This window comes from Mirounga angustirostris, unplaced genomic scaffold (assembly GCF_029215605.1).
Source record: "Mirounga angustirostris isolate CCGP_5_RB_7025 unplaced genomic scaffold, mMirAng1.0.hap1 SCAF_16, whole genome shotgun sequence".
Lineage (NCBI taxonomy): Eukaryota > Metazoa > Chordata > Mammalia > Carnivora > Phocidae > Mirounga > Mirounga angustirostris.
The window spans coordinates 11726243-11744445 of NW_026991724.1; the positions used below are offsets into that span (position 1 = coordinate 11726243).

Genomic DNA, 18203 nt, shown 5'->3' on the forward strand with positions numbered 1-18203 from the left:
TCCAAAAAAAATCACTTTCCCTCCAAATGTTGAAGGTATTGCTGCACTGTCTTCCAGCCTCCTTCACATGGTTCTCATTGCTAGATCCCTTTTAAATCTACACGTCAGGTCTGTGGTGTGTATGCAATTCCCCTACGTTCTTATAGGTGGCGCTGCAGAGAGGGGCAGAGCAGAGCGCGTCCTCCTGGACAGGAGAGACTTGCCCAGTAGGGGGCGTAGCCAGTGGGTGACAGATCTCGGAGAGCCGTACGCAACGTCAGGGGCGGGAGCAACTCTCGCCCCGCCCCTGCCATCTGCAGCGCCCTGTGATTGGAGGAAGGGCCCATCACTTGGCCGCGCCGTTGGGGTGGGAGGAAGAGGGCCCCATCCGAGAGTGACGCTGAGGCGGCGGAGGTTCGGTGAGCGCTTCGGTCCGTGAGTGCGAGCGAGCCGCGGCAGCACTTCGGACGCTCTCCCCATCTCTCAGCGGTGAATGGCGGCGGGATGGAGCACGAGGGGAGCGGCGGCAGCGGGGGGTCGGCCGGGCTCCTACAGCAGATCCTCAGCCTGAAGCTCGTCCCGCGGGTGGGCAACGGGACCCTGTGCCCCAACTCCACTTCTCTCTGCTCCTTCCCAGGTATCGGCCCCGCCCCGTGCCGCGCTTGCGCACTGCGTGTGTTGGCGCTGCCGCCGGGCAGGGGGGCGCCGCTTCTCCGGCGGGCGGGCCGGCCGGCGGGCTGACTGGGGGCTTCTGCGCGCGGCGGTCCCGTCCTCCCTGGGCTGTTTTCCTCCTGGAAGGAGGTTCCCGCTCCCCCGGCGGGGACTTGGGGGATATAGCGCTTTCCCCGTCGCTTCCTCGCCGGCACCTCGGGCCAGTTACTGCGACCCCGCCCTGGGGGCCAGGGCGAAGGGAGCGGCCGCGAGTGGACGGGTCAGTGGAGGGAGCTCGGCCACCGCTCGGACTGATTTTGCTTTTGGAGTTTCCAGACGCCCCAGGGTCAGACTGGGGCCCGAAGGAGCCCCGGAAGCGGTCGCCCCTCCTCGTTTGGGTGCGATGCGCCTGGCCCCTGAGGTCCGCGCGGCTGAACCGTCCGGGCCGGACTGAGGGACCGAACGCAGCGATCGCGCTCCCCTGGGGTCTGGTCTTGCCTCAGCGCCCCCAGGTTGTCTACCGTTCGCTCTCACCTCGTCCAGATGCACCCAGTCCGCCAGCTTCTCTTTCTAGGAATCACTTTCTGAGACCTGTTGCCGAGTTCCCCACTCATGCGTTCGAGATCTTTGAAACAGATTCCTTTTCACTCTTTTTTTTTTTTTTAAGATTTTATTTATTTATTTGAGAGCGAGAATGAGAGAGAGAGAGAGCATGAGAGGGGGGAGGGTCAGAGGGAGAAGCAGACTCCCTGCCGAGCAGGGAGCCCGATGCGGGACTCGATCCCGGGACTCCAGGATCATGACCTGAGCCGAAGGCAGTCGCTTAACCAACTGAGCCACCCAGGCGCCCTCCTTTTCACTCTTCTTAACGCCCACTGGAGCTTCTGCTGGGCCTGGTGTAAGGGTTTTTAAAAATTACAACGCAAGGTAGAAAGCTCTGCGTGCTCAGAAGGCTGGGAGGAGGAGAAATTACTTGGGAAGCTAATAAAGGCTTTGAGAGGAGGGCACAGTTCAGTGTTGGATCTGATAAGGCAAGAAGACACAACAGTGGCGATTGAAGGGTGAGGTTGGGCTGTCCCGGAAAAGCTGACCGGTATGTTGACTTGGTAAACAGTTCGAGAACTGGGCCTGAGACCGGCAAAGGAGGGACGATTGGATTACTGACTGCAGTCATAAACAAGGCACCTGTGATTTCTCATCCACTGGGAAGCGACTGCCAGGTGCCATTCAGTGGACACCCGAGACTTGCTGGGTATTACCTGCCTAGTATTTTCCCCGGACAGCTGATAATAACCATGTTGGGGCAGATGCAGATGTTACTTTCGAACTATACCTAAAATAATAATCTGGCAACTCACTTTGTTTCAAAAGGTACTAAGATCACATTTGACAGTGACAACAGAAATATATGGCATTCTGTAGACACTGTTTAAAAGGTGAAATGTTGGGGCGCCTGGGTAGCTCAGTCGTTAAGCGTCTGCCTTCGGCTCAGGTCATGATCCCAGGGCCCTGGGATCGAGCCCTGCATCGGGCTCCCTGCTGGTTGGGAGGCCTGCTTCTCCCTCTCCCACTCCCCCTGCTTGTGTTCCCTCTCTCGCTGTGTCTCTTTCTGTCATATAAATAAATAAAATCTTGAAAAAAAAAAAAAGATGAAATGTTCATGCAGCCCAGAGGTACTACTGGGCCAGATTAGTCTGTTTCCTTATTTCTCCCCCAACTCATTATTTTGAAATTTTCAAACATACTGAAAAATTGAAGTACTAGTATAATGAACATATATCCTTTATCTAGACTCATTATTAATATTTTTACTTCCGCATCTCTGTGCATATATATGTATATTGTGTGTATATTATGTATGTACATATATATACATAACATTTTTACTTTATGCAGAGACATTTGAAAGGAAATTATTGAAGTGATGGTACCGGACACCTAATACTTCAGCATGTATCTTTTAAAATGAGTCCACTTTCTGTCATAGCCAAAAAACCCTTATCACACCCAAGAAATTTAAAAATAGAATAATGGTGTCTAGAGGCACCTGGCTGGCTCAGTTGGTAGAGCACGCAACTCAGTCTCAGGGTTGAGTTCAAGCCCCGTGTTGGTTGTGGAGCCTACTTAAAATTAACAACAACAAAAAAATAATGCTGTCTAATGTACAGGCCTTATTTAAATTTTCCAATTGTCTGAATAATGTCTTTTATAGCTTTTTTTCTTTAAGAAAAAACCCCAGATCTAATCAAGGGTCACACATTGCATTTTTTTTTTTAAGATTTTATTTATGTATTTGACAGAGAGCAGAAGCAGGGGGAGCTGCAGGCAGAGGGAGAGGGAGAGGCAGGCTCCTCGAGGCTTCCCAAAGAGCAGGGAACCTGATATGGGGCTGGATCCCAGGACCCCAGGATCATGACCTGAGCTGAAGGCAGACGCTTAATGACTGAGCCACCCAGGCGCCCCCACACGTTGCATTTAATTATCATGTCTCTTTAGTCTCCTTGAATCTAGAACAGTTACTCCATCTGTTTCTTGAGCTTGATGTCCTTGCTGATTTCCTAGACTGTCCCATAATCTAAGTTTATCTGATTGCTTTTTCACGATTACATTCAGATTAAACATTTTGGTTTAGAGTACTACCTACCGGGGGGGGGGGGGGGTGCCTGAGTGGCTCAGCCAGTTAAGCCTGTGACTATTTTTGGCTCAGGTCAGTCTTGGGGCCCTGAGATCGAGCCCCCTGCTGGCTCTGTGCTCAGTGGGGAGTCTGCTTGAGATGGTCTTTCTCCCTCACCCTCTGCCCCTCCCCCCATAAAATAAATAAATAAATAAATCTAAAAAACCACAAAGAATTCTAGCTATATAGGTGATGTCCACTTCCCAGTGCACTACCTCAGGAGACACTCAACAGCAGTGTGTGCCTTTATTGGTAATGCTGTATATCATTTGGTGAAGGCGGTGCTTGTCAGATCTCCACTGAAAGGGTACCTTAAGCCTTTTGTGATAAGTCATATGCCAGGTGATACTTTGAATGTTCTCTTCAGTCTGTCTGGCTTTTAGTTGCCTTTTTAAGACTGAGATAAGTGAACTTGGGACAGTAGTTTTTGTTGTTTTTTTTTTTTTAAAGATTTTATTTGTGGGCGCCTGGGTGGCTCAGATGGTTGAGCGTCTGCCTTCGGCTCAGGTCATGATCCCAGGGTCCTGGGATCGAGTCCCGCATCGGGCTCTCTGCTCCTTGGGAGCCTGCTTCTCCCTCTGCCTCTCTCTCTCTCTGTCTCTCATGAATAAATAAATAAAAATCTTTAAAAAAAAGAAAAAAGATTTTATTTGTTTGACAGACACAGCGAGAGAGGGAACACAAGCAGGGGGAGTGGGAGAGGGAGAAGCAGGCCTCCCGCAGAGCAGGGAGCCCGATGTGGGACTCCACCCCAGGACCCTGGGATCATGACCTGAGCCGAAGGCAGACGCTTAACGACTGAGCCACCCAGGCGCCCTGGGACAGTAGTTTTAACATTATGTCATAGTAGCTATGACAGTGAGAATTGTTTTGCTTTCAGAAATTATTCTGAAAATAAACTGCCGTATGTACATGAGTTTATGGGTGCTTCATTGGATATATAATTTGGGGGCGTTGATCACTAGGAATTATTCATTCAGCGAGTATACATTTGGCCCAGTGCAGACTCTGGGGTAGGGGGTATAAACATGCATGAGTTAGAGCCCTTGACCCCAAGTTGATCAGAATGTGATGGGTAAACACACAGTCTCCCTGCTGTGTCTCATCTTTAACTGCACTAATGGATGTTATAGGCACATGGGGTTTCATCCTTTTTGAGGCACCAAAGCCTGCTTACAGTGAGTTCTGTTCATTGACCTGAATCTGCAGTAGTTCCTATTTTGGCCTCACAGGAAAGGTCACTTGCACTTTATGCTAAGTCAGTATGGCAAAATCACTGCTCTAAAATACTCTGTGGTTTGTCACTATCAGGAAGCTTAGAATTGATTTTTTTTTTTTTACCTGCATTTGCAATTTAGCCATTTAGATTTCTGCCCAACCCTCCTTATTCCAAGATGTTCAGATTTCTTTTGTTGTTGTCATCATTTTTTAGCAAATCTAAATGCCAAGAAAGGCAGATCTTTTCTTTTATCAGGAATGGTATTAACTCTCTGAAGGTATGAATTTTATTAATATCAATGTTAAAGTATGTGTGTAATAGTTAAACCTACTTATGTTTCGGTTGTGCTATTGCTAGAGTCAAGAATGGGTAAACAGTTAAAAAAAAAAGGAATGGGTTGCAATTGGACCAGTTATTTATTCATTCATTCAACAAATATTTGCTCTATGTCTGTTGCCTGCCTTTTGTGTTCTAGGTACCAAGTAAAGATGTGGTAGGGAACAAAATAAAGGAGCTTTCGTTCTGATGGGGATAGAGAGAAAATAAAAAGTATGGAAAGGAACAGTTTAGTGGTGTGTAAGACGGTAGGGCGGGTAAGCGGTGGGTCTCGTGTGTCAGGGTGGAATGCTGTTTTACTTAAGGTCACAAGGAAGCTCTTTACAATGATGCCACTGGAGCTGAAATCTAGAGTACGAGAGGAACGAGACACACAGCTATTGGGAGAAGAACATTCTGGGCAAAGGCACAGCAGGTTCAGAGCTCTGGAATAGGAGCTTGCTTAGGAAACATTAAGAAGGCCAGCAAGGAGGATGGGGCAGTGTAGGTGAGGTCAGATCCCAGAGGGTAGTATTGGAGGGTTTTGAGCAGAGAAGGGATGATCTGATGGACTTTTAAGTGTACAATTCAAAGATTTTCTTTAGCATCTGCAGAGTTTGCAGCCATCACCACAAGCAACTTCAGAATATTTTATCACCAGCAAGAAACCTCATACTCGTTGGCGCTAACTTGCTGGCTTTGTGTGGAGAAGGGAAGATCAGGACAGATAAGATCTAGCCAGGCTGGGGGCCGAGAGACCACTGGGGGGAGGCAGGCTGGACGGGCACACTCAGAAGCCAGGGATGAGCAAACAGGCAGGCAGGCGTGTCAGGAGAGAGGTGGCAGCCCACAGTGGGTGGTCCCGGTGGGCAGGTCATTGTTAGGAAGGAGTGGAAGGGTCTCTAGGAAATAAACTCTGCTTTCCTTTAAGTCTCACACAATTCCCGAATTCACAGTATTCTGACAGCAGTTATATGGGTTTTCTACATTGAGCTGTTCTGTGACACCATTGGGGTGCCCTGCAGTTCGGTTAGTTCTTACACTGTCTCCCTGGAGTTAGCACCAGATCCCACAGGTTAAGGGCTCAGTTTCCCCACTTCAGATGCCAATCAGAAGTCCTGATGGTCCTGTGTGCTTCTGACCTGCTGGCTCTAAGTTGGCGATTGCTACGACCCCCTTCCTTGGTTCAGTTAATTTTAGAACAGCTCACAGAACTCAGGAAAACAGTTTACCTACTAGATCACCGGTTTATTACACAGGATATTAAAGGGTACAAATGAACACCAGATAAAGAGATACGATGGGTGAGGTTCAGAAGGGATTCTGAACAAAGGAGCTTCTGTCCCTGAGGAGTTGGGGGAGTGCCACCCTCTCAGCGCATAGGTGTAGTCACCAAACCTGGAAGCTCTCTGAACCCCATGCTTTCTGGGTTTTTTGGAGGCTTCATCACGTACGCCTGATTGATTATTAACTACTTCCAGCCCTTATCCCCTCTGCAGAGAATGGGGGTGGGCTTATTTCCGTGCTTATAATCATGGCTTTCTGGTGACCAGCCCCCATCCTGGAGCCCACCAAGAGTTGCCTCATGAGAACAAAAGAGGTGCCTGGAAATTCCAAGGGATTTAGGACTTCTGTATCGGAAACTAGGGTCAAAGACTAAATATTAGAACAAACGATTTTCCTGAAGATTTAGTGAGAGAGAGCACATGTGCGAGTGAGGAGAGGGGCAGGAGAGAGAGAATCTTAAGCAGACTCCCTGCTGACCATGGAGCCTGGCGTAGGGCTCGATCCCCCAACCCTGAAATCATGACCTGATGCTTAACTGGCTGAGCTGTCCAGGTGCCCCCCATCACCACTATTTTAAGGGTTTTAGGAGCTTTGTGTCAGGAACCAGGGGCAGAAACATATATATATATATATATATATATATATATATATATATATATATATATATAATTATTATTATTTCAAGTGGTCCCGGTGGGCAGGTCATTGTTAGGAATGACCTTCAGATGAACAGATGGACCCCCTGGTAGGTAGGTGGGGTTCAGTAAGGGAGGGGTCTCACAGTGGGCAGTGTGGAGAGATGGAGGCTGATGGGCAGTATGAAGGCATTTCAGCATTGAGTTGCAGGTAGGACTCCAGTTCCCAGGAGGGCTGATGTGGTCTACTTAGAACCCTGGCTTCAGAGGAGCTGACTGTGTTCATAAGGTTGTTTGACCTGGAGCAGAAGGTGGAGTGGGGCCAGCTAAAGGGATATCTAAATGCTGAGCCTCACCCTGCCCCCTTGGCTTAGGCTTCTTCCACTCCTGCTAATTGGGGCCAGGTTGGTCTTGAGGCCTTGCTTGGAAATTGGATAACTCAGTTGTGGAAGTTAGAGGGCCAGGGAGCCAGCCATTACTAACCCCGTTTGTTAATACAGAATGTACCTAGAGGAATCTGCAGTCTATGTGGCTTATCTCTCTAACTGAAATGTCTGTCTGAAAAACAGATTCTTAAAGATAATAAGCTCCTTTTGGGCAGCATCTTGTGTCTTGTCTTGTTTCGTCTTGTTTCACTGACCTATGCAAAGAGCTCAGCAAATACTGGATTGTTGAGTGAATGAACTCTTAGTGCTTGTAGTAGTTTGTTCTTGCCACGGTAACAACTTAGCACAGTATAGTGGCTTAAAACAACACAGATTTATCATCTTAGAGTTCTGGAGGTCAGAAATCCAAAATAAGTCAGCAATGCTGCCTTCCTTCTGAAGGGTCTAGGAAGAATTGCTTTTCTTCCCTTTTCCAGCTTCTGGAAGTTGCCTGCATTCCTTGGCTCGTGGCCCCTCCCCTTATCTCTAAAGCCCACAGCATAGCATCTTCAACTCTCTCTGACCCTCCTGCCTCCCTCCTACAAGCACCTTGTGATTACATTAGGCCCACTTGGAGAAGCCAGGCCACTCGCCTGTCCCAGGACCCCTAATCTAATCACACCGCAAACTGCCTTTACCACCTGTTCACAGGTTCTGGGGATAAGTGTGTGGACATCTTTGGGGCCCATTCTGTCACCAGTGCTTAATCTGATTTCCCCTTAGAATTTTTTTTTTTTAATTTTTTTAAAAAAGATTTTATTTATTTATTTGACAGAGAGAGACACAGCAAGAGAGGGAATACAAGCAGGGGGAGTGGGAGAGGGAGAAGTAGACTCCCCGCTGAGCAGGGAGCCCGATGTGGGGCTCGATCCCAGGACCCTGGGATCATGACCTGAGCCGAAGGCAGACGCTTAATGACTGAGCCACCCAGGCGCCCCTCAAGTCAGTGTTTTACTTGGTAAAATGTCTGAGACCATGCATCCCTGGCTGCTAAGCACCATGGCGGACAAGGCTAGAAAGGTAACAGCTTTATTTTGAACAGGGGGCAAAGACAAGGCAGCACTTTACAGCTACATTCCCCTTAGAATTTTTTTGTTACAGATAAATTATCTGATTTATACTTCGACAACAGGAAGGATGTGACTTTAGCTGTCAGAGTAAGCAAAGTTGAAGATAATGCACTCGATTTGAAACAGTGAACAAAGAAACGCTGTAAGATATGGAGACACAGATTTTTGACAGCGTATTGAACCAGAGAAATGAAAAGTATGATGATCAATAAATAGCTATTAAATAGATAGCAAATTAAGGTGCAGTAGGTTAAAGGGAAATCACTTAGTTTTAAGTGTTTTATTGATCGGGGTTTGCCTTGCTATTAAGAGTGCTCGAATGATCTCATCCATCTGAAAAGTGTCTTATAAAGTACACTACTCATCTAACATAATAAAGCCTTTTTTGCTACTTAATGTGACTTAAGAGACGCTATATAAAATATGTAGGCACTGAGGTAGCTAACGGATGCAGCTCAAGGTTGTAGGAGGGTGCAGTGTGCATCCCTTTCTGAGAAACTCAAGGAAGTGCTGACTTGCTGTGCCAACCCTTGTTTACAAATAGGCCTTTCAGCTTTTAGGAAAAGGAATCCTCCTGGGGCAGGAGCTGTGCTCCAGGGGAATTGGGAGTGAGTGTTGGTGTCTTAGTCTGCTTCGGCTGCTATAACTAAATGCCCTAGGTTGAGTGGTTTAAATAATAGAACCTTATTTTCTCACAGTTCCGGAGCCTGCAAGGCCAAGACCAGGTGCTAGCATGGCCGTGTTGTAGTGAGGGCCCTCTTGGGTCGCCTTCTCACTGTGTCCTCACATGGCAGGGGGAGAGAGAGAGAGAGATACCTCTCTTCCTCTTCTTATAAGGCCTCAGGCCTATCAGACCCACCTTCATGGAGGTTATCAAGTTGGTGTGTCTCACCTCCCAGTTCGCTACCCAGTTCACCTCTAAAGCTTGGGGAGCTCCAGCAGGGCCCACGAGTGGTATCAGGTCATCAGCAGGATGGCCACTGCTCTGAGTTCTCAGAGGCAGATTTGCATCCCATTGTCCCCTCCTGGGACAGTGGTGTTCCTGGTGTCACATAGCATTTTGCCGACGAGGTGGTGGGATGGAGGGCAGAGTCTGCGTGTGACCCGGGGAGTAGCTAGTAAGGACTGTGGGACTGGAGTTGGGGTTCCTGCTTTGGGAGGGAACAGCATGGGGCCGGGCTGTGGCCTGGGGTCAAGCCAGTAGTGGCTGGTATAGAAGGCGACTTAGCCCGGGAAGACAGGCTGCCCTCCCTGAGCCAGGGTGCTACAGAGGCTGCCCAGGCGGGAGGGATTTGTGGGCACCACAGCTCTGGCCGGTGCGCATTTATTGGACGGGCAGTATCGGGACACTAGACGGTGCAACGTCTGGGAGCTGCTGCCCAGCATGGAGGGCGAGTTTCCTAGGTTGTGGAAGCAGGAGGAGCTCCAGCCCGAGGCTGGAAAGGAGGCTGCAGTAGTAAACAGGTTTATTTCCAGAGAGAATGGGGCTCAAACCGTGAGGATTCAGAACCCTGCCTGCAATTTCTGATCAACATATTGCCTGGAAAGGTGGTTTTTTTCTTTGACGGAGGAGGGATAGTAGTTAATTAGTGTGTATATATATAGTTATATATTTTATACATATTAGTTTTTTACATTATGCATATTTAATTTTTAAGCTTGGGACCTTACTCTTTAATCACTTTATGCTCCGTATTGCATGATCTAACTTGGTTTAGCAGAATTTGCCAAATGCCATCAAATAGACCAGTTTCGACAGTAATAAAATTATTCTGAAGATATATCCTGTTCAGAAAAAAAAAAATAGTTTCGGGACGCCTGGGTGGCTCAGTCGTTAAGCGTCTGCCTTCGGCTCAGGTCATGATCCCAGGGTCCTGGGATCGAGCCCTGCATCGGGCTCCCCGCTCAGCAGGAAGCCTGCTTCTCCCTCTCCCTCTCCCACTCCCACTGCTTGTGTTCCCTCTCTTGCTGTGTCTCTCTCTGTCAGATAAATAAAATCTTAAAAAAAAAAGAAAAAAATTTCACAAATGGTTTGACATTTTTTAGAGCTATCCGATAGCTTTCCACCAGAGCAAAAGTGCCAAAACACCTCAGTTGTTTGTTATTTTTTAAAAAAGGTTTTATTTATTTATTTGAGAGAGAGAGCGTGAGCGGAGGGAGGGGGGCAGAGGGAGAGGGAGAAACAGGCTCCCTGGTGAGCTGAACAGGGAGCCCGACGAGGGGCTCAATCCCCGGACCCCCGAGATCATGACCTGAGCCGAAGGTAGACACCCAACCGAGCCAGCCAGGCGCCCCTAGTCATTTGTTATTTTTAATAAGCCTTGAGCCCTAGATGGGGCATGCCTGATACTTTCATTTGGAACCAAAGCTTGAATTAGGTGTCCTAATTTAGGTATTAATTGAAACTTTATGTGAGTCAAAATGAGCGAAGAATTAGAACAGTCATCAGTGACCATGCCAAGGGTGGCTTAGAGGGATTTGGCCTCCATTCCTAATCTCTCACCCCCAACAGTTCAGAAATTGATCTGGAAAGAAGACATCCACAGTGGTAATTCTTAGAGCGTCTTCAAGTCCAGCCTCAGAGACAGCTTTGAGCAAAGCCCCTGGTCCTTCCCTTCCTGCTCTCCACTGTCCCCAGGCTGATTGGTGCTCCTCATTGTTTCTGTAACATTCCAATCAGATCAGCCTTCCTGAACTGCTCTTTTAGAAACAAAGGCTCTTTTTTTCTTTTTCTAGTTTCTTTTTTTTAAAGATTTTATTTATTTCTTTGAGAGAGAGAGAGAGTGAGACAGAGAGCGCAAGAGGGGGTAGGGTTAGAGGGAGAAGCAGCCTCCCCGCCGAGCAGGGACCCCGATGTGGGACTCGATCCCGGGACTCTGGGATCATGACCTGAGCCGAAGGCAGTCGCTTAACCAACTGAGCCACCCAGGCGCCCTTTTTCTAGTTTCTTTTTATTATAATTTTGTAAAAGCCAGTAAGCAGCTAGAAAAGCTTTTTTAAAAAAAATCAAAGTAGGGGCTCCTGAGTGGCTCAGTCGGTTAAGCATCCCACTCTTGATCTTGGTTCAGGTCTTGGTCTCAAGATTGTGAGTTCAAGCCCCCCACTGGGCATGGAGCCTACTTAAAAAAAGAGAAAAAAAAAGCAGAGTAAAAAGTGAATGGTCATTAGCCCTTCCCCAGCCTATCCCACTCCCCAGAAATAACACTTTGCTGTTGCTTGCTGTTGCTTGCTGTACAGCATAGAGGATGAGGGCATGGCCTCGGGTGTCAGGCTCCACCTAGGCTCCAATAGGGCTCCAGCCGGGCTCTCCTCCTGCTGGCCTTGTGGGGCTCACCATCAGTGTGGGCTCCAGCACATTCCTTCCCTCCGTCTGCCTCTGTTTCCTCATCCAGGAGCCAGGGATATTCATGATCTGTGCCTCATAGTGTTGTGTTAGAGGATTGCACGGTTAAGATTTATAAAGCACTTAGAACAACGCCTGCCCATGTCATAAATATTTATTAAATACACCTATGTCCAGACTTTTCTCCGGGTGCATAGAATTATTTATACACACATTGTTTCTTTTGTTTTACAAAAACAGGATCTTCTATATACTATTCTGCAACCTGCTTTTGTTTGTTTGTTTTTACTTCCCAAGATGGCTTGGGCATCTTAATCCCCTCAGTATATAAAGATCTAGCCCATGTTTTTATGGGATTGTGTAATGTTACATTATGTGCACCAAAATGTGTTTGATAAGTCTTCCGTTTACGGACACGCACGTGGTATCTGGTCTTTGCCATCACAGACAGAGCTGCCGGAACCCTCGCACCTCTGCCCTTGCCCGCATGTGTATTCCTATAGGTGGTGTTCCTGGGATATTCCTGGAAGTGAGGTCGCTGTGGCCAAGGGCATGCACACTTGACTTTTTTGGATACACACTTCTAAATTACCCTCCAGAAAGGTTTTCTAGTTTGTATTCCTACTGGGAGTGTAAGGTAGGACCTGTGAAATAATGTCCTGACAACCTTTTACTGCTCAAAGCCTTTAATGGTGCTTCTGGGGTTTTCACGTTGAAGTATTTATTTATTTATTTTTAAAGATTTTATTTATTTGACAGAGAGAGACACAGCGAGAGAGGGAACACAAGCAGGGGGAGTGGGAGAGGGAGAAGCAGGCTTCCGCGGAGCAGGGAGCCCAATGCGGGGCTCGATCCCAGGATCCTGGGACCATGACCCGAGCCGAAGGCAGACGCCCAACGACTGAGCCACCCAGGCGCCCCTCACGTTGAAGTTTTTAGTCTGACCTTCAAAACCCACCGTAACATGACCCCATCTGTCTTTGTAGGTTTTTTTTTTTTCAAGTAGGCTCCATTCCCAATGTGGGGCTTGAACTCATGACCCTGAACTCAAGAGTCTCATGCTCTACCGACCGAGCCAGTCAGGTGCCCCTATCTTTGTTGTTTTAACTGCTTTTAGTTTTACAGACCCTCTGCTTCAGTCAGACCGCTGGTTTTTAATCAAGGCGATTTTTGACCCCAGCCCCAGCCCCCCACCCCCACCAGGACATTTGGCAAAGTCTGGAAATATTTTTGGTTGTCAGAACTGGGGAGAGGGTGCTACTGACCTACAGTAGAGGGCAGAGGCCAGGGCTACTACCCCGTGTCCTGCAGTGCACAGGCCAGTCCCCCACAACAAAGGGTTGACTGGTCCAGGTGTCAGTATTGCTGAGTTAAGCTGTTGACTGAATTCTGAAATTACCTGTTACTCACCTGCTTCTAGCCCGCAAAGGACAACGGATTTTATCTGACGTGACACCTTCATTGTATCCATGTGGGTAGCTAAAGGGCTATTTTGTGAATTTCAAAGCCTTGCCTGGGCTCGGTGGAGGAAATTGCTTCATCTGCTGTTTACCAGATTGCAAAGTCACTACGCAGGATGGTATCTCCTGTTTTCTATTTCCCGAGGGGGCTCACGCATAGGTTTTTAGACATAGTTGGTTATCAAATATTTTAATGTTGCTTGAATTGCAGTCATCTTACAAGTTAACTAGACATTCTCCATAGGAACCAGCTCCTCCATCCTGGCCCTCATTTGCCATTTGTCTCTAAGCCAAGACATTTCTGTTTTTTGGTATTTATTTAATATCTTAAAGAGCTTTGCTATGCTGAGGGGCAATGGCCTGATACTGCATTGTCTTGAAATGATTGTTGAATGAATAAAATTGTATAGCTTTTTCATTTGAGAAGACGTAACATGATTGGCCATTTTAGAGGTTGACGACCTTGTTCTGGAAGCGGCCAGATAGTAAATATTTAAGGCTCTGCAGGCCGTGTGCTGTTTCAGCTTTGCTCTTGTAGCTTGAAATAGCAATAGGCCAGACTTAAGGATCATGGCTGAGTTCCAGGAAGAGTTTACGACGTACAAAACCTGCCGGTGGCCTGCGGGCCTCAGTTTGCTGATGCCTCTAGAACCATCAGTGTTTGGATGTTTGACTGATGAGCCTACACTGCACCTGGGTGGCTTTGAAAATGAAATAAGCGGATAAAATGACTAGCCCCTGGTAATCACTGTACCAGGAAAGTCGGCGACTTGCGCCCTCTGTTTGCTTTTCCTTGCAGAGATGTGGTATGGTGTGTTCCTGTGGGCACTGGTGTCCTCTCTCTTCTTCCATGTCCCTGCTGGATTACTGGCCCTCTTCACCCTCAGACATCACAAATATGGTAGGTTCATGTCTGTAAGCATCCTGTTGATGGGCATCGTGGGACCAATTACTGCTGGAATCTTGACAAGTATGTTAGACATTATGATACCAGTCGAACCGTTCATATGACTAGTCACTTAATTTCAGGACCCACTTTAGAAACGTGTCTGAGTGAAATGAAGAAAAAAAAGAGTGGCTTTTCACCCTGGGCCTCTCGTTTAATGTATTGTTTTTTTCTGACCTCTTACGCCCCCCCCCCCTTCCCATTGTTTGGCTAACATCTTTGACTTCCTAGGTTGTATTTTCTCCTATCTTTCAGATAAGCCAGGTGAGGTTTTATGAGATAGGTCTCTACTAAGAGAAGCTGTGTATCTTTTTGGAAGCCACTGCTTCTTTCTTGTCAGCGATCAATTGACTGGTGGCATCGCAAGATTGTTGCTGAGTTAGTGCTGCTCACTCAGGGGCGGGTACTTTAAGGGTGGAAGACTAATTCTGATGACAAGAATTCTTGTTTAGGAAAGTACCTGATTTGTCTTCTGGTTATTTTTTCCCCCCTCTCAGAACTTTTTTTTTTTTTAAAGATTTTATTTATTTGTCAGAGAGAGAGGGAGGAGTACAAAGAGGGGAGTGGCAGGCAGAGGGAGAAGCAGGCTCCCCGCAGCAAGGAGCCCGATGCGGGACTCGATCCCAGGGCCCTGGGATCACGACCTGAGCTGAAGGCAGACACTTAACTGACTGAGCCACCCAGGCGCCCTCTCTCACAGCTTTCTGAATGAGAATTGGAATAACAAATTATAAATTATTTTTACTTTTTTTTTATTTTTTGGCTTTTGCTCATGTCACAAAGATGAGAATAAGTTTAAATCAGTTTTAAGCGCACGATTAAGTGCAAATATCATCTCTATTTTATATAAATTAAAAATTATAAGAAAGCAAAGCTAAAAACACTCCATTATCACATCTCTAAGTGAAAACCGCAATTTGCATTTTGGTATGTGCTTTCAAACTTTTTTTCTAGGTGTATGTGTCAACATAAATATATGCTTAAAAATTAGAAACATAACATTCCTACTAATTTGTGTGTGTGTGTGTGTGTGTGTATTTAAGCCTTGAGCTCTAAGCAGAACTGTCCCTTTCTTTGACTTGAGTTTTTTTGGGGGACAAAGTGGCCTCATTTCTGTGTGTTCTGTAGGTGATGAAACATTTGTGGTAATAAGAAGAGGAGGCCCCTTTTCTCCTGTCTGCATAAAGGTGTTTCCATAACTGGCTTTATATAGTATTTTTAACTGTATCTCCTATAGCTGCTCTTTAGAGACCTTCTGCTCCAGTTTTCTTATTGGATTCCTGGCTCCTAGGACCTGTCTCAGATTTTTCCTCAGTAAAATAAGAATAATGCTACCCACCTCTGAGGCTGTGTGATGATACAAGGAAATGTTTATTAAAGAACTTAGCATAATACCTAACACTTGGGAACTGTGCAATAAGTGTGTCTATTCTATTTTTAAGACTCCGGTGTGAATAGAGTCTATTTCCCATTGTGCTGCTCCCCCTGGTCTGCTTTTCCCTTTCTTCCCTACCTCATCATCCAAACCCCACTTTGGGGCCTATTTCAAGTTTCTTAAGCTTCTTTCTACGCAATCCATTGTTTTTGGAGCTAACTTATGAGGGGCCCAGTGAAACAGGTGCCTTGCGCATGTTAGTGACACGATATGTGTGCGGAGCCACTGGAGGTGGGCATCTCCAAGTCACAGATACTCCAGGCAGCCAATACAGAAACTGCTTCATTTGCTCTTTCTTAAAATATGTAAATATGCCCTCATATCCCATGTATAAAATGTGTAGACATTTGATTGAGATGCTGTATGTTGTATTATTTAAAATCTGTTTCATGCTTACGCTTTCCTTCTGTGTCTCAGCTTGATTCTGAGCATTAATGAGAATAGGGATCATACCTTATCAGACATAGAGGTAAACAAATATTTGCAAGAATGAACACACTGACCAAAGAGGATTCTTTTTGGAACAGTTTTTGAGAGGAGGGTCATCTGGGAACTTTGGATCTATTCTTGTCCAACTAATGAAATCTTGGCTTTCTTGGTACAATACTGAGTCCCTGTAGCAATTTATATGGGTTTCTAGGGAGATTAAGATGTTTGTGTTTGTTTGGTTTACTCAGTTTCTAGGAAGTTGTGGTGACTAATATAATAAAAAAGATTAGTGATATGGGGAACAGAAAGGATCCCCTTAGGATCTCTCCCCTCATGCCCTTTGAATTAATAACAACTTCGTAAGCGTAGAGTCATCCTCTCCTTTTCCCATCCTCTGCTCCCTCCTCTATCCACTTTGGGTGGGGAGCTCTGAGTACCGTAGAAGGTGGAATGAGGATTCCCTGTGGCTTCTGAAATATTTCTTGCTTAGTCTCACACACAAGTTTTGTTGGCGTTTATTGCCAAGTTTTTTTTAGGTACCTGTTAAATGCTAAGCATGGCAAATAAGAGATGTTTTTGAGTTTGTAATCAGGTCATGGGGAAGTTGGTATATCTTCATGATTTTGGTGATGACTTCCAGATTATTTTACTGAGTAAATCTAGGAGACCCAGTTTTAAGGACTCCCTTTTCACCATCTAAAAGAACTAATCAGTGATTTGTAAGTTGTATGGGGAATCCTTAAAACCTAGAGTAGGCAGCAAAAAAGTATAGGGAAAACAAAACATTTCTGTAATATTTAAATTTTAATGTAAAAAATCTAGAACATTCTACATAGAGTAGGATTTTAAGTGCTGTATTTTCCTGATTATGTTAACCTTGATTCTTTTTTTAACACCCTTTTTTTGACCAGGTGCTGCAATCGCTGGAGTATACCGAGCAGCAGGGAAGGACATGATCCCATTGGAAGCCCTCACCTTGGGCACCGGACAGACATTTTGCGTAGTGGTGGTCTCCTTCTTACGGATTTTAGCCACTCTCTAGCGGACACCTGTAGGCCATGATGTTGAACCTAAGTTTGACAGGCTCCTCACAAAAAGAATACATTATGGAATGCAGTGTGTTCTTACTTCTTCAGGTGGAAGAAACTTGGATGAAGCAGCATGTGAAAAATGACATCTCAGCCCTTTCTTCAGTTTGAAGCTCTAGGAACTGAAGATCTTTCTGGACTCCTGTTGTCCTCAACCAAAACAAATCAAGTTTCTTAGCACTTTTTTTTTTTTTTTTTTTTGGATTTAATTTAAGCAGTTTTACAAGTGCACCTTTACCCACGCTAGGTCAACAGCCCTTCTGGGTTGACGTCCTTCACCCCGAAATCTACAGTATTCTGTGAGAAAATGCAATGTTGCGTATTTCAGAGAAACCATGAAAAATACTGGTTTTTTTTCTGAGCAGAGTATGCTGTACTAAAATCTTATCTAATCTAATCTTGATTAAAATTTGGCAGACTCTTCTTTCACTGCATCTTCATGACAGTAAGTGCCAACTAGGTTTTGGTTCAGTAGAGCTTTGAGAACAAATTTGTGGAAATGTAACAGGAAAAAAATCCTACAACACAAGTAGTGCCTTCAGTTCCACTGTTGAAAGAAAAAGAAGATGATGTGACATTTTCTGGATAACTACCTTGACCTCTGATTACTTAATAATATTTTAAGAGATGTGAATTTGTTGTTTTGTACATTATATCAAAATAAGCTAGCTAATTGAGGCTTTTTTCCCCTCTAGAATTCCTACATCCCTTTCCCATCACTTTCATTCTATTGATTTTGTTTACTTTAATTGGAAACATACCCTATTAAATAGCTTGAGTTCAAAATTTTAAGCCAGATTGGTTAGGATGCTCTTTGGACATTGAGGTACCAAAAAAAATTTTTTTTAGCATTGTCATAGTTTTTCTTGGTGACTTTGGTTGAAATTGTAGAAATGCAGCTTAAACTAGAGTTGGTGGTTATTCATTTCTTAGTCTTAATATGGTCACCACTGTTACAGTATTGGGTGTCACTCCCAGAAAGTGCCTAAAGTTTAATTTTCAGGTAAGCTTCCACTTTACATTTCCCTTCAAGAGAATGTATGTCCTTCCAGAGAATTAAACATCGAGTTTTTTAAACCCAATTTTAGCTATCTTAATTTTTCTTCTACTGCCTTTCTCTTTCATTAAAAGGCCTGAAAACTGTGACCTTCAAAAGAGAAAGGATTGCAAAAATTAAGTGTCGAGCTTGATCCTTACCACTTCAGCTGTGTTAAATGGAATATAGCCGTTGTTCTCTGTGTTCAGAA

At 45.6% G+C, this 18203-nt stretch overlaps 1 protein-coding gene across 4 annotated transcripts; it reads left to right on the top strand.

Moving 5' to 3' along the window:
- The first annotated feature begins 246 nt into the window (after positions 1-246).
- Positions 247-17377, top strand: TMEM170A (transmembrane protein 170A). 4 transcript variants are annotated; one of them, XM_064581477.1, is made up of 3 exons: positions 247-564; positions 13858-13959; positions 16780-17377. In XM_064581477.1, the coding sequence occupies exons 2-3, from the start codon at positions 13860-13862 to the stop codon at positions 16908-16910; spliced, it is 231 nt and encodes a 76-aa protein (XP_064437547.1). In that variant the 5' UTR covers positions 247-564; positions 13858-13859; the 3' UTR covers positions 16911-17377. The 4 variants fall into 4 exon arrangements, with proteins under 4 accessions (XP_064437547.1, XP_064437548.1, XP_045746674.1 ...); XM_064581478.1 differs by having other exon boundaries at positions 248-468; XM_045890718.3 differs by having other exon boundaries at positions 259-616.
- The last annotated feature ends 826 nt before the right edge of the window (positions 17378-18203 follow it).